The sequence below is a fragment of the Taudactylus pleione genome, unplaced genomic scaffold (assembly GCF_031769625.1).
Source record: "Taudactylus pleione unplaced genomic scaffold, aTauple2 ptg000043l, whole genome shotgun sequence".
Taxonomy (NCBI): Eukaryota; Metazoa; Chordata; class Amphibia; order Anura; family Myobatrachidae; genus Taudactylus; species Taudactylus pleione.
The window spans coordinates 12117459-12142723 of record NW_028284445.1 but is presented as its reverse complement, the minus strand read 5'-3'; the positions used below and the strand labels follow the sequence as shown (position 1 = coordinate 12142723).

The 25265-nt window shown below is 46.8% G+C and overlaps 1 protein-coding gene and 3 non-coding genes across 5 annotated transcripts in view; 1 reads left to right on the top strand and 3 right to left on the bottom strand.

Moving 5' to 3' along the window:
- Positions 1–3146, top strand: part of USPL1 (ubiquitin specific peptidase like 1) — a 35528-nt gene extending 32382 nt beyond the window's left edge. For both annotated transcript variants that reach the window (XM_088460256.1, XM_088460257.1), the window contains one exon: positions 164–3146. In XM_088460256.1, coding sequence (XP_088316382.1) covers positions 164–1782 — 1619 coding nt within the window. In that variant the 3' untranslated portion in view covers positions 1783–3146. The remainder of the gene's footprint in view (positions 1–163) is intronic.
- A 13219-nt stretch (positions 3147–16365) lies between these two features.
- TRNAV-AAC (transfer RNA valine (anticodon AAC)) lies at positions 16366–16438 on the bottom strand. Its single transcript has one exon. It is a non-coding gene; the product is annotated as a tRNA-Val (tRNA).
- Positions 16439–16934: 496 nt separating this feature from the next.
- On the bottom strand, positions 16935–17008 carry TRNAN-GUU (transfer RNA asparagine (anticodon GUU)). The gene has a single exon. It is a non-coding gene; the product is annotated as a tRNA-Asn (tRNA).
- Positions 17009–17288: 280 nt separating this feature from the next.
- TRNAE-UUC (transfer RNA glutamic acid (anticodon UUC)) lies at positions 17289–17360 on the bottom strand. The gene has a single exon. It is a non-coding gene; the product is annotated as a tRNA-Glu (tRNA).
- Positions 17361–25265: the final 7905 nt, after the last annotated feature.

Here is a 25265-nt window from a genome sequence, read left to right as displayed (position 1 = left end):
CTAAACCTAACCCTCCCCTCCCCGCGGCTGTCCGATTGAGATGTCCACTGTAACAGGCTGCATAATTTTAGTAATCTAAAGTGAATGTAGTTTATATTTTAATGGCAAATGCAGTAGATGGTCCTGATTTATTTCTGGTATAACCATACATTTCTCATTGCAGGTACTTGGCTAGAGTCAGATGATCTTAAAGGCTCATTCTGCAGAAGGCACCAAAAATTCAGAGTCCGTGCGGAGGACATCCATGTGGTCATGTGGGAGAGGCGTAAAGCAACGACGACTGCAGAAGAGAGTACTCAGCTTAGTGCAACAGTGCATGAAAATAATGAGCTTAATGCAGAAAATCAATCCACATCGCCTCAAGATCAGAACCTGTATCTGGCTGCTTCTGCTGACGCTCCCGCTCAGGCCGTTCCTGCAACTGGGTGTCTAGACTTAACAACCACCAACCCGCTTGCTGGAATGGAAGGATATGCTGATGATGACATCATAACCCTGACTCTCGTAGAAATCCCGATGGATGCTACGGGCAATCCTATAGATCTTAGTCCACCTGATAATTGTGCAGCTGAAATGGAAACAAGTCAAGTAGTCTTTCCCCAACCTGCTCAACTGAAAGTGCCCAATGATCCCTTGCCGCTGCCTCAACCTGACGACCAGAGGCATGGGACATTGTCATCACCCGTCTGTACCAGTTCTACAGCAAAGACTGTTCCTTCTGTGGATTGTAAATCTCGTCTCAGTCCTGTTAAACAAAATAAGGTGACAAAACCGGGTTTTAACATGCAGGCTAAAGCCACTGCAACTTCCACCCCTGCTCCGCAGCCCTATAACACAAAGAAAAGCATAGTCGGCACCTGGATGATGAGTTTGGTAAATAAAGATCATTCTCTTGTAAATTCCAGTCTTTGTGGTGCAAATAAGAAAAGTCCTGCAATCAAACCTTGCCCTCCCCTGAAAGTAACCGAAATAGACGGTGTTCCCAAGAATGCTCAGAACTTTAATGGTTTCCAACCGAAACGTCTGAACACAACTGCTAATCCATTGGGATCCATTGTATGCCAATCTAAGCCTGCAAATCCGCCTAAAGGCAAGACTGCAACGTCTCTTGCAACCTTTTTAACACCCGCTGCTCCTAGCCATTTGAAACCTGTGAGCAATGGGTTAAATTATGAAAAACTGTTGAAGGATGGGAGCTCACCCAGCGATGATAGAATTCGAAAACTTAGGCTGAAGCTACTGAAGAAGCTGAAGGCCAAGAAGAATGAACTGGCCTCTTTAGAAAGGATGGCAAAAATACAACACAGCCACCCCTGTAGCGAGCAGTCCGACGCCATCCCCCAAGGCAGGTTGAATCGGCGCGAGCACCTGCGCGGCTTTTTGCAGGAGCTGCAGGATCAGATAGACAATGCCGACAATGAATCCATTTGCACAATGAGCTCCACCACCTCTATATGCAGCAGTCCCGGAGATGCACAGTTCTTTGCAGAGTTTTTCTCACCACCGCCGATGGACAACCCATCAAACGACAGCAGGTATCTAGAGATGTTGGCTGATGGCTATGGAATATCAGCTGACCAGTCACAACAGGCAAATGGCCATGACCTCCCCATGAACAGTAGTTTCTCCCAGCAGTCTACCTCAGGAAGTCATTCCTGCCTCAAATCCGGCACACCTGACCGCTCCATTGGCGAAGAGTCTCTTGATCTCATGTCATCTTCTACTTTAGCGATGTTGGACGAGGACACTGAATACTTCCCTCCTTTTGATTATATTTTCTAAAATATTGGAAATATTAATTGGAAGCTTGTGTTGCTTATCCTTCCCGTATAGTCCTCAGAAGCTGCTGCTGTTTTCTTACATCACACCCATTGCCAACAAATATTGGTACAATTCATGTCACAACGTGTCACGCCTCATGTACTATGTACTATTTTCTGCATTCTTATCATTTAGTCCACACAATGACTACATCATAGTCAATGTATTCTTTATACCAGGAGTAATCAACATGCGGCGCTCCCAACTGCTGTGGAACTGCACACCCCAGCATGCTCTGCCACAGTTTTGCTATTAGGGAATGCTAAAACTGTGGCAGGGCATGCTGGGATGTGTAGTTCCACAGCAGCTGGCTTGCCTGCATGGTGAAACCGCTGCTTTATACCAGCTATATGTCACTGTTTTTTTCTTTTCTATAATGTGTGGCTCTTGCACCTTCTCCTTAAACTTCATTCGAAATTGTAGTGATACGAAGCATTTTAGTACGGTGTGGAGAAAATGCGAACACCTTTGCTTGTCAATAATCAATGCTACACAGGTTAATTCTAAAATGTGTGTTCAGTCAACAGCAATATTTATTTTATGCACTTATTATTTGTATTGTGTCAGGGAATGCATTACCAGCTCTGCTGTACAGTGACACGCGGAAAGTGTCCTGTATGTAAAAGTGTCTGAGCGTTTGCTATACTTTGTTCTTAATAGTGTTCATTCCAGCACCCTGCACCTGTCACAACCAGTGCAGTTCCTCTTTCCTGCATGGAATGTTATTCTCTGCTCTGGTGCTTCTAGCACATTCAGCTGATGCAACAAACTGGTGAGATACAGGCAGGAAAGAGGAACTGCACGGGGCTGACACAGGTGCAGGGTGCTAGAATGAACTCTACTGGAACGTTTTAATCATTTGGTTTTTTTTCTGTTTGGTCTTTCATTAGGGTCATGATGCAATGCTAAACTACAATGTGTGTGTAAATTCTTCTAGCTTAAACGCTTTTACAAAACATTAAAAAATTAAATGAAGTGCGCTTAGAGGAATGCAGGGCACACAGTGTTTGAGGTGGAATTGTCACTTACGATCATCGGGTAAGGGGGTAGCCATTTTGTGTGCTAGACTCATTTTCATGGTTTCTAGCAAAGTGATAGGTTGCATACTGGTTCCGCCCACAAAATGGATTCTTTCCCGGTTTGTAAGGTGACAGGTTTACTAACTCATACATGTCAGTTTCTCTCCAAATGAGGTTTGGTTCGTACATTTCCTGACTTGACTTGAAATTTTTACGTTTTGTTTTTTTTTGTATATATATATATTTTCAATGTATTTGTTAAATAGCAAAAGGCTGCTATATTAAAATGTGTAAAGGTATTATAAACTGCCTGCCGTGTGATTTGTTGATGCATGTATTTATTTTCATAGATTTTATACGGTTTTATTTATGTTCTTACAGGGTCCAGATAACATATCACACACATACTTAGGGGGAATGTAATTAGCTGCCCTATTAAATAAGTTACGGGAACCCCCATGCACTAAGCACCAGACGGTGGCTTTTTCCTGGGGAGCTGTGAGGAAAACATTGTTAAAATGCAAACTTCTGCATTTAATGCGCTGGGAAACCCATAGGTGTCAGCACTTTACACATAATCTATGAGTTAGTGTGCATTAACCCATACTTTACTGCACAGGGAGCTTTTCTCCATGCTGCAAACCCTGTGTTTAATTGAATTCCCCCCTTAGGAGCAGATTCAGTTCAACACATTGCACATGTTTCCAGCTATTATGGTAGTCAGATTCTGCTCATACCTCCATAGGCTGTGAGCAGAATCTGCCTCCTGTAGTTAACGCACAGATGTCGCCGAAACGGGCACCTGGGGCCTCCGCACTTTATTCAGTCTGCCCCTTAATCTAGATCCAATCAGATATTTATGCTATTCAATTATCCATAGGAATTACTGGGAATTTTTGTTCACAGCTCCTGATCAGGTGAAAAGTAAGAAAAATTCCCTGTTTTGAAAATGTCAAGACCTATCCATCCAGTCCAGGTGAAGACTACGGTGTATATTTACTAAAGTGAGAGTTTTTAGAAGTGGAGTTGTTGCCCATAGCAACCAATCAGATTGTAGCGATTATCTTCAAGAAGGTGCTAGATATATAAGTAGAATCTGATTAGTTGCTTTGGGCAATATCTCAACTTCTAAAAACTTGCACTTTAGTAAATATACAACTTGTATTTTCTTATGTGAGGGTTGTACTGCTATTATGAGCATACAAATCTGATAAGATCAACTGAATTAAATGTTGCACTACTATGGGAGATAATTGTCTATTCATGACTTTTACCCAAGTCACCTGCCTCGTACAAGTCTGAATGTATACACTGCAAATTACCCATACAGTGCATCCGGAAAGTATTCACAACGATTCACTTTTTCCACATTTTGTTAGACCCCGGGCCTGTTACTATGTTAAGTCACTATTATGTAACCTAATTCATGTGTCTGTAATCCTTACTACATGAAATAATATCAAATATACGGGCACGCATGGCATTATCACTGTAGCACACTGAGCATTTACTATAGATATATATTTAGGAGTTCATACTTTTAAGCCCACACTAAAGCTGGGTGCACACTGGACCTCATTCAGAGCCGGACGCTATTTGCGCTCGCTCGTTCAGAAAAAAGGGCTGGCTATTTAAATTGAGCGCTTGCCATTTGCGGTCTGTTGACACCTCTATTGTAACAAGAAAGTTATTGTGTTTGCCAGGTGGCGCTGGATATACAAAAAGATATAGACCAAAAATAAAATAAGTGAAGGGGAGATACTCAATCTGTTTCAATAGATGAAAAAGGTCCTTGCATAAGTCACTTTCTGTGGGAAATCCAAAGAGTCTCCGGGGATTAATCCAGTTGGCACATAGAGAAGAAAAAAATACAAAAACAAAAAAGACCGTCTTAGTGGTCTAATATTGTATTCCAAATGATATTATTAATGCATCAAGCATGGGGGCAGAGTGATATCAACTCCGTCAATTAATTAAATTGGTGCATACCCCAACTCAAGTCAAACGTAGTGGGGTTCCCAGAAAGGTTTCTTTATATCTCCCACCCGCTCAATGGTTCCATCCAATTCTGCTATAGTCATGTATCATAAATGAAGACAGTAGAATGATGCATACCCTACTTACATATTACAGACGTAATATTCTGCACATAAAGGTTTCTTTCAGTAGTTCTCCAAAAAATTCTTGGGATTAACTCCTTCTTTGATATATCCTCATACAAAAAGAGGGATAGGTAGTGTAGCTAAAAGTTCTCTTTAATAAAAAATGTACATACAAAACAAAAAATAACATAAATCAGAAAAAATATCAATAACAAAGTACCGATAACCTGAAAGTTGGAGGTGATATAAAATCCGCCACCTCATCAAGGAGCAAGTAATAAAGTCCTAATCTTAAGATTCCTGTTAACCAACGCGTTTCGACCTGTCAACTGCAGGTCTTTTTCAAGGTATAAGGAATCTGACCCACACTAGGGCTTTATAATACCCTGTGTCTTTAATTCATCCATTAATTGCCCAATTTAATGTATTGGTCATACACAGATATAGAGGCTTAAGTTGCTAAGGGTAGATAACACATTCCCAGGCGGAGGTAGATCAAGTTTGGTTAATTACCTAAAATTACTCAGCCGGATATCCCCCGGAAATGACGCATCGCATGTGCTGCTTAATCGAGACCCCGAGGTCTCCGTCCACCTCGTGCACGCTGTCAGCATCCTCCCAGGAGCCACGCGGCGCACAACCGCGGCACCCGGGGGATGCTGTAAATACCTCCCATCGTGAACGTCGCGAGGCTGGAAGTCGCCTCACCGGCGTCCAGCACCAAGTGGCATACACACATGGTACCCGGCGGATACTGTGCACGGCTCCTACCATAACTGCCGTGAAGCCGGAAGTCATCACACAAACATCTAGCGTACTTCCGCTCCCCGGCAAAGAGTGGTACAAAATATATAAAAATATGAGATATGGTAAGAACTTACCCTTGTTATCTCTATTTCTACGAAGTCCATAGGGTTCCACAGGATACCTTGGGGTATAGGTGTGACGTCAGTCGCAGGGCACCAAAGAGTTAAGCTTTCAGCCTCCCAGGATGCACTAGGTCCCCCTCCTATACCCCGCCCCCAGGCCAAGGCACCTCAGTTAGTTACTAAGCCATAGGCCGGAGGAGGAGAAGGAAGAGAGAGAACAAAGATCTGGACACATACAAGAATCACATTCTCACCAGAGGGAGACGGAAAACCGGTGACCAGAGCAAAGCCCATCTGCAGCACAGGTGCGACAGGGCGGGAGTCCTGTGGAACCCTATGGACTTCGTAGAAATAGAGATAACAAGGGTAAGTTCTTACCATATCTCATATTTTCTACTTCAGGGTCCATAGGGTATCCACAGGATACCTTGGGGATGTCCCAAAGCAGTATCCTTTAAGGGTGGGGACGCTCCTGTGCAGAAAGGAGAATCCGCCGCCCGAAGGAAGCATCCTGAGAGGCGAAGGTGTCAAACCTGTAATACCTCACGAAGGTATGGACAGAAGACCACGTAGCAGCCTTGCAGATCTGAACTGCCGAGGCACCACGTCAAGCTGCCCACGAAGGACCCACAGACCTAGTGGAATGAGCCTTCAGAGAAGGAGGGACCTGTAGGCCTTCATGAAGATAAGCTTCAGAAATAGCCATACGGATCCAGGCTGCCAAAGTTTGCTTTGAAGCAGGCCAACCCTTTTTACAGAAGCCATAGAGGACAACAAAGCGTCCGACTTCCTAAACAAAGAAGTGCGGTCCACATAAGTCCTTAAGGCCCGCACAACATCCAAAGAGGCCTCACCCACGGAAAGACCCGGTGAGTTAAAGGCCGGAACAACTATTTCCTCGTTAACCTGAAACTGGGAAACAACTTTGGGGAGAAACTCGGGCCGAGTGCGGAGCACTGCCCTGTTCCCATGAAAAAAACCAAGAAAGGGGGTCTACAAGAAAGAGCCCCTAACTCAGAAACACGTCTGGCTGAAGCAACGGCCAGAAGGAAAACAGTCTTAGCTGTTAGCCATTTAATATCCACTGAGCCCAGTGGTTCAAACGGCGGTCCTTGGAGAGTCCTCAGGACCACAGCCAAATCCCAAGGCGCCACAGGTGGAACAAAGGGCGGCTGAATACGGAGAACACCTTGCATAAAGGTGCGCACATCCGGGATTGTAGCAATCCTACGGTGAAACCAGACAGATAGGGCCGAAACCTGTACCTTCAAAGAAGCAAGGCGAAGCCCATGATCTAGTCCCGCTTGCAGGAAGGCGAGAATCCGAGACAGACGAAACTCCCGCGGTGCATAACCTCTCGGTCGACACCACTGGAAGAACGTATGCCACACGCGATGGTATATCCTCGCGGAAGACTGTTTCCGAGCTCGTAACATGGTACACAGCATAGAGCTGGCAAACCCCCAGGACCTCAGCATGGCCGTCTCAACAGCCACGCCGCCAAAGACAGCCGAGTCCGGTCCGGGTGAAGACAAGGACCCTGAGACAGAAGGTCCGGTCGTAGCGGCAACCGCAGAGGACTGTCCACGGACAGACCCTGAAGGTCTGAGAACCAGTGCCGTCTGGGCCACGCGGGAGCTATCAACAGGAGCGTCCCTCCTTCCTGTTTGAATTTCCGGATTACCCGTGGAAGAAGGGAGACCGGAGGGAACAGGTATGCGAACCTGAACGTCCACCGGACGGACAGAGCATCCACCAGAGACGCCCCTTCGTCTCTTGTGCGAGACCCGTACACCGGCAACTTGTTGTTGTGCCGGGACGCCATGAGGTCGATTTCTGGAAGACCCCACCTGTCCACCAGTAGTTGAAAAACGTCCGGGTGCAGGGACCATTCCCCTGGATGAACGTCCTGGCGACTTAGAAAGTCCGCCTCCCAATTTAGCACTCCCGGGATGAAGACCGCTGATATGGCCGGAAGATTGCGCTCCGCCCAAACCAGGATCCGAGAGACCTCTACGAGAGCCGCCCGACTGCGAGTTCCTCCTTGCCTGTTTATGTAGGCCACGGTGGTAGCATTGTCCGACTGGACCTGCACCGGGTGACCCTGGAGAAACCGCTGTGCCTGCAGGAGAGCATTGAAGACCGCACAGAGTTCCAAGATATTTATTGGAAGCTCCGCTTCTGTCGGTGTCCACCTGCCCTGGAACAAGTGTGGACCCGAAACTGCTCCCCAGCCTCGAAGACTGGCGTCCGTTGTCAACAGGACCCAATTTGGAACCCAGAACGGACGTCCCTTGTTGAGGTGGGTCATCTTTAACCACCACGCAAGGGACAGGCGAACCTCCGGGGTGAGCACAATCGTCTGGAACTTCAGAGACTGAGGCAGCCCGTTCCACTTGGACAGGATCAGGTGCTGCAGAGGTCTAGAGTGAAACTGGGCGTATTCCACCATGTCGAACACCGACACCATGGAGCCCAGTAACCTCATCGCCGAGTGTAAGGACACCCGGCGGCTGTGCAGACAACTGCGCACCCTTGACTGTAAAGCAGAGATCTTGTCCTCCGTCACGAAGATCCTTTGCTGTCCCGAGTCCAATAAGGCTCCAAGATGCAGAATCCTCCGAGACGGGATTAGAGTGGACTTCTGCCAGTTAATTAGCCAGCCGTGCCGTTGCAGCAGTGCAATGGTCAGGTCCAAGTGGTGTAACAGGAGCTCTGGAGATCCTGCCACCAATAACAGGTCGTCCAAGTACGGCAACATGCGGACTCCTTGCAGCCGCAGAGAAGCCGCCATGACCGCCATAGCGTCCTGTATGTCCAATGACACCATGTAGTCCCCAGGTTCCAGCGCCAGAATGATGGACCGTAGGGTCTCCATCCGAAACTTCGGGACCCGCAAAGACTTGTTGAGTGCTTTGAGGTTGAGAATCGGACGATATGACCCATTGGGTTTCTGTACCAAAAATAGATTTGAATAGAAACCCTGGCCCCTCTGGGAGAATGGAACAGGCACTATAACTCCAGCCTGGAGCATAGTGTGCAATACCTTCCGCAGCTCCGTAGCCTTGTTCCGGTCTGATGGTAGACCCGTGGTGAAGAATCGAGCCGGGGGTCTGTGCCGGAAGGAGAGGGCGTACCCGTGAGAGACCACCTCCAGAACCCAAGTGTCTGTCGTAGTGAACGACCAACACCGGGAGAACTGCAGCAGGCGGCCTCCCACCCTGGGATCCCCCAAGGGGAGACCCGGACCGTCAGGCCGCAGGCTTGTCATCTGGCTTGGGGGCCGGACGTCTGGTACTCCATGCCTGTTTCCGGGGCTTGCCCGATTTCTTAGGGCCAGCCTGTCGAGGAAACGACTGTGGTTTGGGCCTGCCCTGGGCCCTAGATGACCGAAAGGACGATGGTCCAGAACCAGAAGGAGCAGCGGCCGACGGGAGACAAGCAGATTTGGCTGCCGCCAGCGTGGCCACAATCTTATCCAGATCCGGACCGAAGAGAACTTCTCCGGTAAACGGCAACGCTTCCAGACCTTTCTTGGATCTGCGTCCGCCTTCCAGGATCGCAGCCACAAGGTGCGACGAGCAGCTACCGCTGCTGAAGAAATTCTAGACACCAGAGTACTAATGTCTAGAGCCGCCTCGTTGATGTAGGTGGCCGAATCACGGAGATTGCCAATCAACTCCGCTTGTTCGGCCGGACAGTCGGATTCAAAAGAAGCCTCTAATGAATCCGCCCAGCGCTCCATCGCTCTGGCAACCCAGCAAATGGCCATAGCCGGCCGTGCTGCCCCCCCTGCAAGGGAATAAGCGGACTTCAGGCAGATTTCTACCTTGCGGTCCGTAGCATCCTTAAGGGAGGACATGGATGGCATCGGCAATGTGGCACTACGGACAAGACGGGTCACGTGAGAATCCACCTGTGGAGGGGATTCACACTTAGCAAAATAATTATCCGCGAACGGATAAGCCACCGCCAGGCGTCTCTGCGGCTGGTATCTTTTGCCAGGTTGTTTCCACGCCTCCTCTAAATGGTCCACCAACTGACCCGAAAGAGGAAAGACTGTGGCATCGCCCTTCACATCTTTGAAAAAGGCATACTTAGATTTAGCCGCTGGGGGAACTTCGTCCTCAATCACCAAGGCTGTGCGGACCGCCCGAATAAGTCCAGGAATATATACTTTGGACTTAGCATCAGCGTCCTTAGTATGGAAAGGTTCCTGATCGTAAGGATCCAGAATCTCCCCATCATCAGACGTCCCTTCGTCATCCTCATAAGGAGCGGACAGAGACGCCACCGGCCTTTTATGAGGCCGCATCACAGACTCCCCTTGCAATACATCCGACAAGTGCTGTAAAGAACTCGTCAGGGAGTTAACCCACGCTGGCTCCTGAGAACCCGGGAGCGGGGAAATAGGGAGACTGTGGGGTACCACCAATTGTCGTGGGAACCCCTGCATGGGTGACGACACCACAGACTGCTGGGACAAACCCATCGGAGTAAACGCGGGCTGCGGAGCTAACTGGCCCACTAAAGCTGTTAACGCCTGAGCGAAACAAGCCCAGGGCGGCTCCTGTACCGGTGCTGTAACCGTAATAGGCCGCGCCATGGACAACACTGCCGGCAAAGGCCCTCCGCGCTACCCTCCCCCTCCGCTAACGGTACTTTGCACGTGGTACACTGTAGCCGGAGGGGAAAATCACTTTCAGACATGATGGCACCACGTATGTGACCTCTCTCACCAATTAAGTATTAAATAGGCGAGAGACCACCCTGCAGCACCGCACCGCAAGGGCTTTAGCAGAAAGAACAGGGACAGTAATAAAGCTGACAGTTTAGTGAAGAATAGTTACAGGCAGCGCTAGCACAGTCACATACAATGCAGAGAAATAACAATTCCTGCACTAACAGCGCTGATCACTCAACTACACAGACACAGGGCCTGGTAGGACACAGCGCTGCATACACAGACCTGAGCCACAGCGTAGGAGAGGTATGCGGGGGGACCCAGACCACGATGCTTCCTTCCAGACTTCCAGCAGCGTTCACCATGCGTTGCAGAGAAGATGGCCGCCGAGGAGCAGAGAGAAGCTGGCCTGGGGGAGGAGCGCTGACACAGGACCAGTCAGCACAGTGCAGAGAGGGCTGTGTGCAGCGGGGGAGGCGCCGGCTGTGAGACAGGGAAGGCGCGCTCCCCTGGCATGCATTTAACCCCTGGGACGCCGCAGCGCTACCGCTCTGCTGCGGTCCGCTGTCCCAGGGGGTAGTGGAAGCGCAGGTTGGTCGCCTGGCTCCACGCTGCAGCCAGTCCCCAGGGAGCCCCCTGCCTGGGGACTTAGGACCATGTGATCAGCGGGGACCCACCGCGGGACCCCGCTGCTTACCTCTGTCCCCCTTGAATCCGGCCATGGTCCGGAACATCTGGGGTCACCGCTAGCTGTGACCCCAGATGCCCACCAGCATCCCCGGATCAGTACCGGCGTTCTGGTACCGGCGGGGTGTAGGGAAGACAGCATGGACGTCAGGACTGACTGTCCATGCTGTTCATCCAGTTGTGCAGCCACAGCTGCATGAAGAATAAGCTTCAGGGGCTCTTCTAGCCCCCACTCCAACAGGTGCACCCGACTCCGGCCGGGCACCAAACTAAACTGAGGTGCCTTGGCCTGGGGGCGGGGTATAGGAGGGGGACCTAGTGCATCCTGGGAGGCTGAAAGCTTAACTCTTTGGTGCCCTGCGACTGACGTCACACCTATACCCCAAGGTATCCTGTGGATACCCTATGGACCCTGAAGTAGAAAATGTCTCCATTGACTGGGCATCCATGTTGTAGCCCCAATATTGTCAATAATCTATAGCTAATTTAAAACATATACACATAAATCAAACAATATAAAATCCCTAAAAAACATATCAAAATTGGGAATGCTAAAAATAGAATAAAAGAGCTTATAAAAGGCCAGGGCATTTGAAGTAATGTAAAATGATGTAGAATAATATCTTAAAGGACCATATCGTAAAATCAACATATAGAAAAAATACATGAAATCTAGACTATAAAAACCACTTAAGTTCGAAGTCCTGATTCAGACCGCCAGGGATCAACGTTTTATATTGGTAGATCATCTTCATTTCTTCCCTGGCAATCGATCCTATATTATCATTGGAACGTACCGAACCTTTAATTATTCTGAGTCCCAAACTTGATCTACCTCCGCCTGGGAATGTGTTATCTACCCTTAGCAACTTAAGCCTCTATATCTGTGTATGACCAATACATTAAATGGAGCAATTAATGGATGAATTAAAGACACAGGGTATATAAAGCCCTAGTGTGGGTCAGATTCCTTATACCTTGAAAAAGACCTGCAGTTGACAGGTCGAAACGTGTTGGTAACAGGAATCTTAAGATTAGGACTTTATTACTTGCTCCTTGATGAGGTGGCGGATTTTATATCACCTCCAACTTTCTGGTTATCGGTACTTTGTTATTGATATTTTTTCTGATTTATGTTATTTTTTGTTTTGTATGTACATTTTTTATTAAAGAGAACTTTTAGCTACACTACCTATCCCTCTTTTTGTATGAGGATATATCAAAGAAGGAGTTAATCCCAAGAATTTTTTGGAGAACTACTGAAAGAAACCTTTATGTGCAGAATATTACGTCTGTTATATGTAAGTAGGGTATGCATCATTCTACTGTCTTCATTTATGATACATGACTATAGCAGAATTGGTTGGAACCATTGAGCGGGCGGGAGATATAAAGAAACCTTTCTGGGAACCCCACTACATGTTTTGACGTGAGTTGGGGTATGCACCAATTTAATTAATTGAAGGAGTTGATATCACTCTGCCCCCATGCTTGATGCATTAATATCATTTGGAATACAATATTGGACCACTAAGACGGTCTTTTTTGTTTTTGTATTTTTTTCTTCTCTATGTGCCAACTGGATTAATCCACGGAGACTCTTTGGATTTCCCACAGAAAGTGACTTATGCAAGGACCTTTTTCATCTATTGAAACAGATTGAGTATCTCCCCTTCACTTATTTTATTTTTGGTCTATATCTTTTTGTATATCCAGCGCCACCTGGCAAACACAATAACTTTCTTGTTACAATTGTATAGTGGAATATAGTGAGTTTCCCATTTTTTGTGTTACACCGGAGGCAGCAGGTTTGGCGCACCTTTTGTAATAGTATTGTTTTGTATTGATTCTCTGTTGACGCCTCTATGTCTGAACGAGCGTCCGAAACATGCGCTCGCTATTTTGTAAGGACGCCCCTTGGCCGCTCGTATCATACATCATCTCCGCTATTTATTTGATTAATCGAGTACATCGAAAGGCGTATGAACTGCTCGCTATTCTTGTGGTAGCATTTTCCTACCACAATCAGGCGATCAGTTCAGGCTAAAAGACAACAAAGTGACATGGTCGATGACGCTGCTGTATTAATTATGCACACCCATAAAATGCCCGTTTTGGCACGCCTATGTTCGGATCTCCACTCCCCGTTTTCAAGCACCTTCCCCTGTTATCACCCACAAATGCCTCATCCTGTCACTCAAATTAGCAGGCACTCGCTATTTTGCGAGCACACGATTTCCGACCGCACTGACTCGGCGCATGCGCATTACGACCCATACGCATGCGCAGATGTGCAAACATCGCTCGGAGCGAGCGGCCTCTTATGAGTGGCTCTGAATCAGGCCCACTGTACGATGTATATTATGACGCAGATCGGAAACTATATATCCTACACATCGTATAGTGTGTGTACGCCTGACCCTTCGTTCGTTGCATTGTCCCATCTGCTGTTCTGCACAGGAAATGGGACAATGCAATGAACGATGAGGTACATACAGCATGTAATGATACATTGCGCCGTTGTACACTAGGTCGTGCAGTGTGTACGGCTTGCTCGATTTATCGTCACATCGGGTCGCACCATCGTATGGTGTGTACCCAGCTTGACGCTAACCTCAGCGCTTGTGGTCAGTCTGTCCTTCAGTTCAGTTTTATTGAATTCCATATACAGTATACAGACATAATTCACCAATTCTTGGATGTTCTAATGTTCTCCAGATAAGATAACATTATCCACATTGCACAATAGCTGCAGTAAGGATATTCTTTTGACAAAACACTGTTATAATAATCGCTTCTGATTTTTGTTACAGTGGAAATGTCTCTGGATAAATGTTACATTGCTCTTATTATAGGGCTTTAATAAAACAGTGAAGAAAAATATATTACCTGGCACACGTCTGATTGTCCCAAAGCTACGGCAATGAAAAGGAAAATCAATCCAAATACCATTCTCAAAGAAACCAAAATAATCATCCTTAATGCTGGGTACACACCGCCGACCCAAGAACCAGCAGACCGAGCAGCCGATTGGTAATCCAATACACGCTTACCACTCTGCCGCTCTGTGTATCTGCGCCGACATCACATCTGGGCGAGCATTTAAATTTGCCTGCTCAGTTGCGATGTTGGTGTCGGCGGGTCCCTGCAGCAAGTGTACAGGCCACCCGTAGGCACAGCTGTACCAATATACCTGCAGGATGCATCAGCTGTGCGGCAGATGAGATACGGTATGTCTGTGTACAGCCATATTGTCTGTACACAGCCGCTGATGCACTACAGATGTGTCGGCTGATTGAACAACATATCGCATAGTGTGTACCCAGCATAAAAGTGTGTTTCACATAGACAGCAATCGGGTGGTAAGCGGCGCGACCCAGGTCATGGTGACACTGGTCGGATCGTTCACACTACACCGTGACTCACCTCATCTTCCGGGTAGGATTACTAGGTCAGTTGAGCTGGATCATTTTCCTGATCCCTTTCAGACTAAGCAAAATTGATGCTCATTCACGTGAAATAACCCTGGATTTTGCTGCTAATCTGAAAGGGCTGTAAGTGTTAGATGCTCTACAAGTGAAATACCAGTTTATGATGGTTTGTGTCTCATAATAACATTCTATCATTCCGAAGCCATAATCATATCCCACAGTAATGGCGGCCTTAATGATTGGCGCAACATGAAAAAAATAAGACCAGTTCTTTGTGTGGGGCGCTCTTGAATTTGCATTCAAAATTAATTCTTATGTCACATCTAATGATCACATTCAGATATTCTGACTGAACAACATTGATTTTTGAGAAATTAACTGCTGTATAAATGGAGATACTGAGGGGTCTATTCAGCATTGATTTTTTTTTTTTTTTTTTACATAAAAAAAAATTCGGAAACTATGATTTCCATATTTTTTTATGTAACTCCCCTATTCAGCTTTGGGATAATGGAGAAGGTAACGCAATTATCTTCTCCATTGATTCCCATCTCGCAGAGTACCACACTGTAGGGGTCAGCCATTGATATCTACAGTGCTTTAACACTTTTTGCTATTCAGCATAGCAAAAAGTGTTAAATCACTCGATAAATCATTACTTTATATAACGCCATTTCAGAATGGCGTTATATGAGGAAAAAACTTAAATATCCCGAAAACTGCAGGGACAGAGGGAAATTTTCCCATAAGTCCCTGCAGCATCTTGAAACTCCGCCCAGTCTCCGTTCCTGCTTCCCGGTGATCGGCGACATATAAGTCACTGAGCCTTTTAAACCACCTGAAATTGATTGACATGTGTATACAGGCTTTATACTAGCCTGTATACATATATATTTATGTGCTATTATATTTAACATATATAAATGCTAAATATAAAAGCACATAAATATACATGTATACAGACCAGTATAAAGCCTGTATACACATGTCAATCAATTTCGGGAGGCTGGAGCTGTACTTACCCCTCCGCGGTCACAGCAAGCAGGGACGGAGACTGTTCCCAAGCGCATGACAGAGCATGCGCAGAGGAACAAACAGAAGGGATTGTTTTCGGAATCCCTATAACAGTGTTGGCTAACCTTGACACTTCAGCTGTTGTGGAACTATATATCCCAGCATGCCCTGCCACAGTTTTAGCATGCCCTAATAGCAAAACTGTAGCAGGGCATGCTGGGTTATGTAGTTCCATAACAGCTTGAGTGTCAAGGTTAGCCAACACTGCCCTATAACAATACCTTCTATAACATCGCAGGGAACGCTGTCCCTGCACAAAAGATTTCTGCACAGCTTCCATATTTTATCATAATTGATAAAATCTCATGATGATGTTGCCCTGATAATATTGTGGGCAACATCATCGCTCTTGCTGAATAGAACCCTTAGAAGCACTGTATGCAAAATTGTGCAACATAAAAATAGTAAAATGCCACATAAAAATAGTAAAATGCCTGGTTCTCAGCGTGAGCTCTAGTTCCCATATAGAGAAGAATGATGATTACACTGATGTGTTACTTCACATGGCTTTAACACACTTTAAAATTATTAATATGTGCAAAATAATAAAAGTTTAAATGAAACTCTTATGGGGGAAACTACTGAATTGTGCATTAGAAGTAAACCTGTAGAATAAAGAATAATAAAAGCACACTATCAATGTAATGGGGAGAGGGTTTGCAAGAAAATTAGAAAATGTGTTTCCGCCCGGTTTCGAACCGGGGACCTTTCGCGTGTTAGGCGAACGTGATAACCACTACACTACGGAAACTGCCTCGTGCTCCTGCACACCTAACTTCCTCATATCACTGCTGTCATCGTTCATATTGAAGCATACGAAGTGTTTATTGTTTGAGTTACACAACGTTCTTTACCAGCATCTTGCAAATGCATCAACACAATCCTTATTACATTAATATAATCCCAGTGATTATAGTTCGATGTACCAACTAATAAAAAAGCGTGAGATGAGTTTTCCTCCAACGTGCCAGACATAACACATAACATTAACACTGAAATAATTTACTACAGACCCAATGCATGTCTGGGTAACATATTCAGGTGTTCACACATTAAGCCCACACCAACAACTCTATCCTCGGTGCTTGTAATTAGAGTAGGTCTTGCTTCAGTTCATTTTTAAATTGCTTTGCGAAGGGGACAATTGAAGGATCAATAAATAATTTGTCTACACGCTTTCAGTGATGTTATACAAGTGAAAAGAGTAGGCAGCCAAAACATCAAGTCAATAAAATGGAAAACAGAAGCGTCCCTGGGTGGGCTTGAACCACCAACCTTTCGGTTAACAGCCGAACGCGCTAACCGATTGCGCCACAGAGACTGCGGTGGTTTTGGCTGATCAGTAAACATTCTATAAGACATTCCTAGTGTATCTGTATAGCAGAGTATTGAAGTGGGCACGATGATTTAAAATGGACATGCTCAAAGCATGAGTTTATGTAAAGAGTGAAAGACAACTTGTTAGAAATAGAGAGATATTTCCAATGACAAACTTAATGTATATAATATGCAATGTCATTTAGTTTTTTTACTTATTTCTATTTAAGCAGCAAAATAATAATTGCCATGAATGTAAAAACATTTAAAAAAAAAATATTAACTTCCCATACCGGGAGTCGAACCCGGGCCGCCTGGGTGAAAACCAGGAATCCTAACCGCTAGACCATATGGGAGGCCGTTGCCTTACACTCACTGGTTCTATCTCTATGCCTGATGTCACAGTGTACTCAGTGAAATTCAGACCTCACACTGTTATTTTGTCTACTTAAAATACAAATGTATTGGTGGTATTTCATTTTTCAATACTCTCTTCCTATGCACTGGGAGGTGCTTTAATTTCTGCTGAACCTTTGGACAAAGCAAATTAGAGTTGCAAATGTACAGCAGTATATGGTAAAAAAATGTCAGTATCACAAACATCTTCAAGTTTATGTAGGCTATATACAGTCAGGCAGCTGTTACAGTGGGACGCAAGGCCCTATGCTGGATGCAAACAGATGCTTTTGCTGACGATAGGACTTTGGGGACTATTTAGCAATAAAAGTGGTACACTTAAATATTTTTGGACAATATCATCGCTGTTATTTTTTATTTTTCCTTACCTTTATCTGCAATGCCGCACAGAAGGGCCTATGTACTAATAATCACGGAACTGCCGTCATTATTATCTATCCATATCGCAGGGGATATTTTAATCTTTTATGAAAATATCCCCGTTATGCACAAAGGGGAACTCGCAGGGACAGCAGAGACTTCTCCGAGTGAAGCTGACACTGCGCATGCGAACAGTGGGTATGATTCAGACCCGCTCGCAAGTGGTATGCACTCGCAAGCGGGTCGATGGTGGGGCACTGCGCACGCGCGGTGTGCGCAATGCACATGTGCGAGCCCCGGAGCGAGTGAGAAATTCACTCGCTCTAGGGCTCGCTACAAACGGGGCGGCTGTCAATGTTGATCGACAGCTCGCCCGTTTTGTAGGCGGGGAGGGGAGGTGGCTGGTCAAATGGAGGCGTTCCTGGGCGTTTGTGGACGGCCCTACTGATATCACTCGTGATGTCAGTAGTGAGCTTCCTGCTCTATTAGAGCAGGAAGCTCACTGGGGCTTGCGGGAACGAGACCCTACCACAAGGGTCTTGTTGCAAGCCCGAAGGTCGCGATGGTCGCGACAATCGCGAACATCACCTGGCCGCTCGCAAAAGCTGTGCGAGCGGCCAGGAGGCCAGATAAAAAAAAAAAAAACGGCTGCCCTGATTCAGAGCGAACACTCGGTTTTTGCGAGCGCCTCTGAATCAGGCCCTGTGTCAGCTTCCGACACGAAAGATTTCTCTCCTGCACCTGGAGCCCCCATAGGCTTCAAACAGTTTACACCTTCTGAAGATGGTGTAAACGAATGAACGGTACCAAACTACCAAAAGCTTCACTTTTTGGAGTTTGGTACATAGGGGCCAGATAGTAGTCCCTATCGATTATAATGGGGACACATTCACACATCCACCATCCATTCAGAGCCTGCAATGTCTCTTATAGCTTATCTCTGCAGGGTGTGCAGTGTGGGCCCCCCCTTACCTCAGAGACCCATGTGCACCATACACCCTGCACCCATTATATATACTTACAGTGCCTATGTTATTGATATAAGCTGATGTTGCTTCATGGTTAGCATGCTACATGTTACAGAAACCTAAAACATTTAATTGTATCTCATGTATTTCACTGCATCCTCCATTCTCCCGTTCTGTGGCAGAATTGCCAGATGCAAGGACATATGTACAGTAACATGTAAGAGCCAGTTTAAGAACCATTTATGCCGCCTCATTCTCTCTCGTCGGTTTTTGCCTGTCCAGAAACCAAATGCCAGGTTGTGGGGAGAGATAGGACATTTATTGCCATCAATATCATCATCATTGATTGTTTATGAGGGTGCCACAAAATCCACTGTGCCAGTCAGAGTAGCAAATCATACAAAATTCACATGGCACATACAATAGAACAAGGTACATATGAGGAGGAGCCATGAGACAAAGGGAACAGTGGGCATGGATCTGTAGCTGGCAGGACATGCAGAGAGAGTATTATCAGGTGGGGGATAAACTATAGTAAGATTAGTCTAAAGATTGGAGGCTAAGGGAGAGTCTGCACAGGCGGGGTATAGAGCACCATAGTGAGAACAGCACAGGAGAAGTCTTGGAGGTGGCAGCGAGGGGTGATGATTAGAGAGGAGGTGAGGCTCAGATCAGAGGACAGAATCAATCGGCAAACGAGAGTGTAGCTCATAATGAGGTCAGAGGTGTATGCAGGGCCGTCTCAAGGGCCGTTGAAGTAGAGCACCCGCATAAGGACGCCACCCCGTTGGGGGTGCAGAGTGTCCGCCACTTAAGGTTACCACAGGATGTGTCCGGAAAGAGATCATCCCCTTTCTGGCTGCAGCACCCTCTACCGCCCCTCAGGCCCTCTACGCCCTCCTTCTCCTGCCCCACAGCCCTTCTACACCCGGCATTATCCCACAGGATCAGTATGATCCCGACAGCGGAAGCCTGGCAGTGAAGATCCCGACAGGTAAGTATTTTCTGTGTTTGCTAACTTAACCTCCCCCCTAATCCTAACCCTCCCTTAGGGGTGCCTAACCCTAACCTCCCCCCAAGTGCCTAACCCTAACCCCCCCCCTATTTGCCTAAACCTAACCCCCCCTTCCCCGCAGCCTAAACCTAAGTCTCCCGGGGGGGTGCCTAACCCTAACCTTTCCCCGAGGGTGCCTAACCATAACCCCCTTCCCCTAGCCTAACCCTAACCTCCTGGGGGGGTGCCTAACCCTATTTCCCCCGCGGGAGCACCTAACCTAGACCTTCCCCCCCCCCGCGGCTGTCCGCGCCTGGCTTACCTTCGATCGATAAGCCAGGTGTTGGGCTCCCGCCGTACGTCTAATGACAGGTGTCGGGATTTCGATGCCTGTCATTAGACACTTGCCGGGATTAGACAGTCGGGATGTCGATGGCCGGCATTTAGACCGTCGGCATCCCGACTGCATACCTCTCCCACCCCACAGCCCTTCTACGCCCGTCTTCTCCCTCCTCACTGATATCCACCCTCCTTCTCCCTCTAAGTTCCGACAGCACTCCTCCCCCCACCATCTGCTACCCCAGCAGGTGGCACACAGTCCTTCTCCGCCCGCATAGAGCACACTGACTGCAAACAGGTACCTGATAGCACTGTGCAGACCATGCTGCATTTGTCTTTACAGAGACCCCTGGCATTATGAACATCCATTGCTCTGCATCTACCGACGGTCCTGCCACCTTCTATGGGACGTCCGCACATGACTGCTATTGCCCACATTATTGCCTCAGGGCTGTTACTGACTGTCCACCAAGGGTTCAGTGACTGGGCAGTAATGGTAATTAGTGGTGAGTAGCATACAGTGCACACTGCACAGAGGCTGCTAGGAAACATCCAGCTCCAGGTTTACATAACCATGAGGGGTTTGCTTATTTTTTTCAGCTTTTTCTTGGAAGCTGCTGGATAAGCTGGAGACACTCTGCTGTGCAAATGTGTGATCGTTGACCTCTTATTATACAGCATTTCATGCAAATGAACTTCAAATGAACTCTTCAGGGCTTCCACCAAGCCTCCTGCTCCAGCATTAACTGACTCCTATGTTTATTCATATTCTGAGCATCTCAGCCTGGCTAGCTTTTTGTCTTGATTACTCATTAATCTAATCAATAAGATATGACTTATAAACTCTATTGGATTCTAAATGCTGGTAGCAGCCCCACTAAATGCGTGCTTACCCTGTCACTGTTATCAGGGGCAAATCAATGCCCAAGAGGGCCCCCTCCTCTGAACATTGTCAAAACATTGAAAGGCAGTGCATCAACATAGAATGTCAACATTAGGGTTAGGCTGAGGGTGGGAGGACGGGTTAGGGTCAGGCTGCGGGCAGGAGGGTTAGGCTGTGGGAGGGTTAGGGTCAGGCTGCGGGCAGGAGGGTTAGGCTGTGGGTTGGAGGGTTAGGGTCACGCTGCGGGCAGAAGTTAGGGTTAGGCTGCTGGGGGAGGATGTTAGGGATAGGCACATTCTCATGTCGACATGATGAAGACCGACATATCATACCCAACCCCATTAGAATGATATGGGCATTGTATTATGTTCACTATAATTGTCTCTGCTGAATATTAGTCAGTTGTGCTGTCAGGTGTTGTATTTGGTTATATACTTTAGCCTAACCAATTTGTTTAGATTTTATAGGCTATAAACCACCCACACAAACTATGCCCGCACGTTCTTTGCAATGATAGTGAGCTGGTATAAAATCCTGGGCCACTAGCTTGTGCATGCCCCACAGATTAATAATTGGCAGCAAGCCCGCTAGCCCCTATAACGCATGACCAAGGAATTACAGACATGCTCAGCCGTGTATGATTACCTTTAATAAGTTGCATGGTGCAGCATTATCTATTTATTTTTCATGCCTGCATAAATGCAACAACCCTCTGAGATGATATCATAGCTTCCTAAAAGACTATGGCAATAGGGAGGACCCGATGAATGATTTCCTGGACTTACGAATCAATTAAAATAAAGAATATGTGATCTGTAATGCAAACAATACAGCAATAGGGTGATATGTCCTATGAGGTTCCACAACAGCTGCACAGTGACAGGAGGGCCTTGCCTGATTTACATGATTGCAGAAATGTCCATGAATGGAGCTACACCGCGGTGCAACAGAGGATGTGTGCGGTCAGGAGGATCATTCTTGCCTCAACATTATTTCTGCAAAGGGAAGTTTCAAAACCTCAGATGAATTTGTGAAATTTCTGGTTTCCTGTTTGCTGTATAGTAATATGATATTATTTACAAAACATCCTATAATAGACTGCAAGGCTGTAAGAGCTTTCTAGCACGTACTGGGGCCCAGTTATTAATTATCACATTTCTAATGTGATCTGGGCATGATATTACTGCCCATGAACGCTTTGCAAGATGTGATCATAGCGCAGGAATGTATTATCTGGCAACCGTTGGGACAGGGGCTCCGAAAGGATCCCATCCCTGAGATGTGTCCAGAGTGCTGCCGGGGCTACTGTGCATGTGCAGTCTCGCTGACTGCACATGCACGGCCTCTATTGCCAGGGGAACCTCTCATGGCTAATTAAGCTAAGTATAGCCCATAGGCTACAGTGACTAACGCCATCTTCAGATGGCGTTAGCTGCAGTGGCCAATCTCCAGGATGCATTGCATTCCAGAAGTTGGTAAGTATGGTAGGATCGCATCACCCCACATGGGGAGTTGCGCTGCCGGCGGGAATGGAGGGATCGGAGATATCTGCTGCAGTGCCTCTGTCATACATTTGGGGATACTAAATATTTGTGGTTACACCTCGAAAATGGGTGTTTTCGGGGAATAAACCGTAAATATTTATTGATAAATGGGCCCTGTATGGTTTTAACATGCTGTAAAGCTGGTGTCCGAACTAAATACCCTTTTATAAATAAATAATTACCCTATTACCCTATTGAACGACACTTCGGGGAGTAGTTTGGTGCACAAAATGTCTGAAAAGAGACAGCAATAGTTTGCAGTGATACACTGTAGATAACAAATACAATTGAATATTTTGTTATGTCATTGGCAGGGCCGGCTCTAGGGCTGTTCAACCTGAGCGTTTCGAACAGGGGCACCACCCATAGAGGGCGCACCCTTCCCAGCATCCCGATTTCAGCGGGACAGTACTGTCCCGCTGTTCCACTCGTAGGCAAAGGGGCCCGCGGGTGGTCAAAACGGGGGGGGTTGGGGATCCCCACCGCCTCAGCTGTGCAGCGGTGCCGGGACCCCAGAACCTAAATGGATGCTGCGCGCATGCGCGCGGCTTCCATTCAGTGCCGTGAGAGGGCTGGGGGAAGCCCAGCTAGTGAGGCTCCACCCAGCTTGACGTTTATTTGGAGACGTGCCATGCGGGCACACCCCTCAGATAACATCACGTAAGGAGGCGTGGCCTATGGTAATTAGGTCACAATCCCAATTTCGTCCACACACGACAAGGAGCGAAGAGCACTCGGCCGGCACAGGGCGCTATTACCCCTGGACCCGGCCCTGGTCATTGGAAATGTTAGGATGACCACACACAGAGGCCAATCCTACCATTCTGATTCAGAGATGGTCGGAATAACAGACCTACCTACACTGCCAACTGATGGTTGATGCCAGGATTGCGATGGTTACCACACAGTAGAGCTCCTTTGCACATGCGCAAGCTTCAGGTGTCCACAGCATATGAGCACTAGCAAACCTATGATGGCTAAACCATTGCATGGTTAATATGCTATGGCTGTGTGCCATTGCAGGGCAGGTTTTGTTTGTGGCAACAACGCCACTGTGTGATGGCCCCTTTACGGTGGCCATCCCTAAAGTAGACTAGCCTTCCCCAGTTAAGTCTGGGCATGGCCAGATTATCCATAAAGGCAGAGTAGGCAAGCACCCAGGGCTCAGTGGACCATCTGGGGGAGCCACCTGTGGTTCACTGCTGGCATCACCAGAAATCCTTTTTTTCCTTTTTTTGCATAGCCAAAATGAGTAATCAATGCATAGGGGTGGGATGGAGGTCGGGTGCTGCAGCACAACAATTGCCCTGCTGGCACCTCAAAGGTTAATGCAGGCTGCAGAGATCCAGCCGTTACACCCAGGGTTGCCGAGAAGGGGAAGGAGCAGGTACTAATCACCTTGCTGGAGGGGCCCAGGTCCTGGACTCCTCCCCCTTCCCATAACATTTCTTACCTATCAGTGGTAGCAGCCTCTCTCCCCAGGTAATACACACTAACACAGCGACCTTTGGAAAGATGTCACCGCTGACAGCAGCTATAGGTAGAGAAACGTTGTAAAAGGCCCTCTCATAATACATTCAATGTTGAAAAGTCTCCATTGGTTAAAGTTGCCGTCTGGGTACAGAGACAAACCCAATCCCCTTCACTTTCCTTCTATTCCTTTTCCCAACCCCCATATATGTTAATAAAACTGTCACCTCAGTGTAGTCCACTTGCATGTGGGCTGATATTCGTATTGTGTTGTTTTGTAGTGTTGCTCTATAGCAGGGGTGGGGAACCTTTTTTCTGCTGAGGACCATTTTGATATATATAAAATTATTTGCGGGCCTGGTCTAGGCCATGCCCCCTCCATGTGGTGTCACATGGGGGCGGGGCCACAAACGCACAGCAATGCCTGGAGTATCCTGAGGATGTTCCAGGGAGCTGTAAGGGCAGCGGTGTGACCGTCTGAAGTGTCCTAAGGATGCTCCAGACGACACTGCTGCATAGATTCTGGCTGCAGGGTGCCATTCTAGGCACCCTGCTAGCCAAATGAGGCTAGCAGAAAAAAGCTCTGAGGGCAAGACAAAATGATGTCGAGGGCCTTGTAAGGCCCCCGGCCAGGAGGTTCCCCATCCCTGCTCTATTGTATATTTTCTATGAATTTTATTTGTGGCTTTATTTTGTATTTATTGAAGTCCCTGCTACTGTAAGCCTGATGCTTTTTTCTTTTTTGTAACTTGTGTCTTTCACTTTGTGTACCACCTGTTGTCAAAAATAAAGAAAATTCAAAACAAACATTAAGTGGCTTATGTCCTAATAATCGTGGCAGTGCCGCAATTATTAAAAGTCCGTATCGCAACAGACCTTTTTATTTTTAACAAGAACATTTCTGCTATGTACTAAATGTAACTCGCAGGGACCTTGATTGCAATAACTGTTGTCCCTGCAAGTTACATCCAGGCCACATTGGAGGAGTCTTTCATTCACTTATTTGAAAGACCCTTCCTGAGAATCTTACACTGCACATTCAAATAGTGTCAATTTTTACAGCCAAACAGAGGATTGTAAGATCCCTCTCCTCCGAAAATGCCTCCTTGGGCGTAAACGGGTTTACACTTCGCTTTTCATAGTTTGGGACTGCGGTCTGTAGCACTAATTAGCCTACTGCAAAATAAACATCAAAGGATGCAGAAACTGCAGTTTCTACTTAATTTTATGGGAAAATAAAAACCTTGACATCAAATAGGTCCCTATATCTCATGACATTCCCTCAG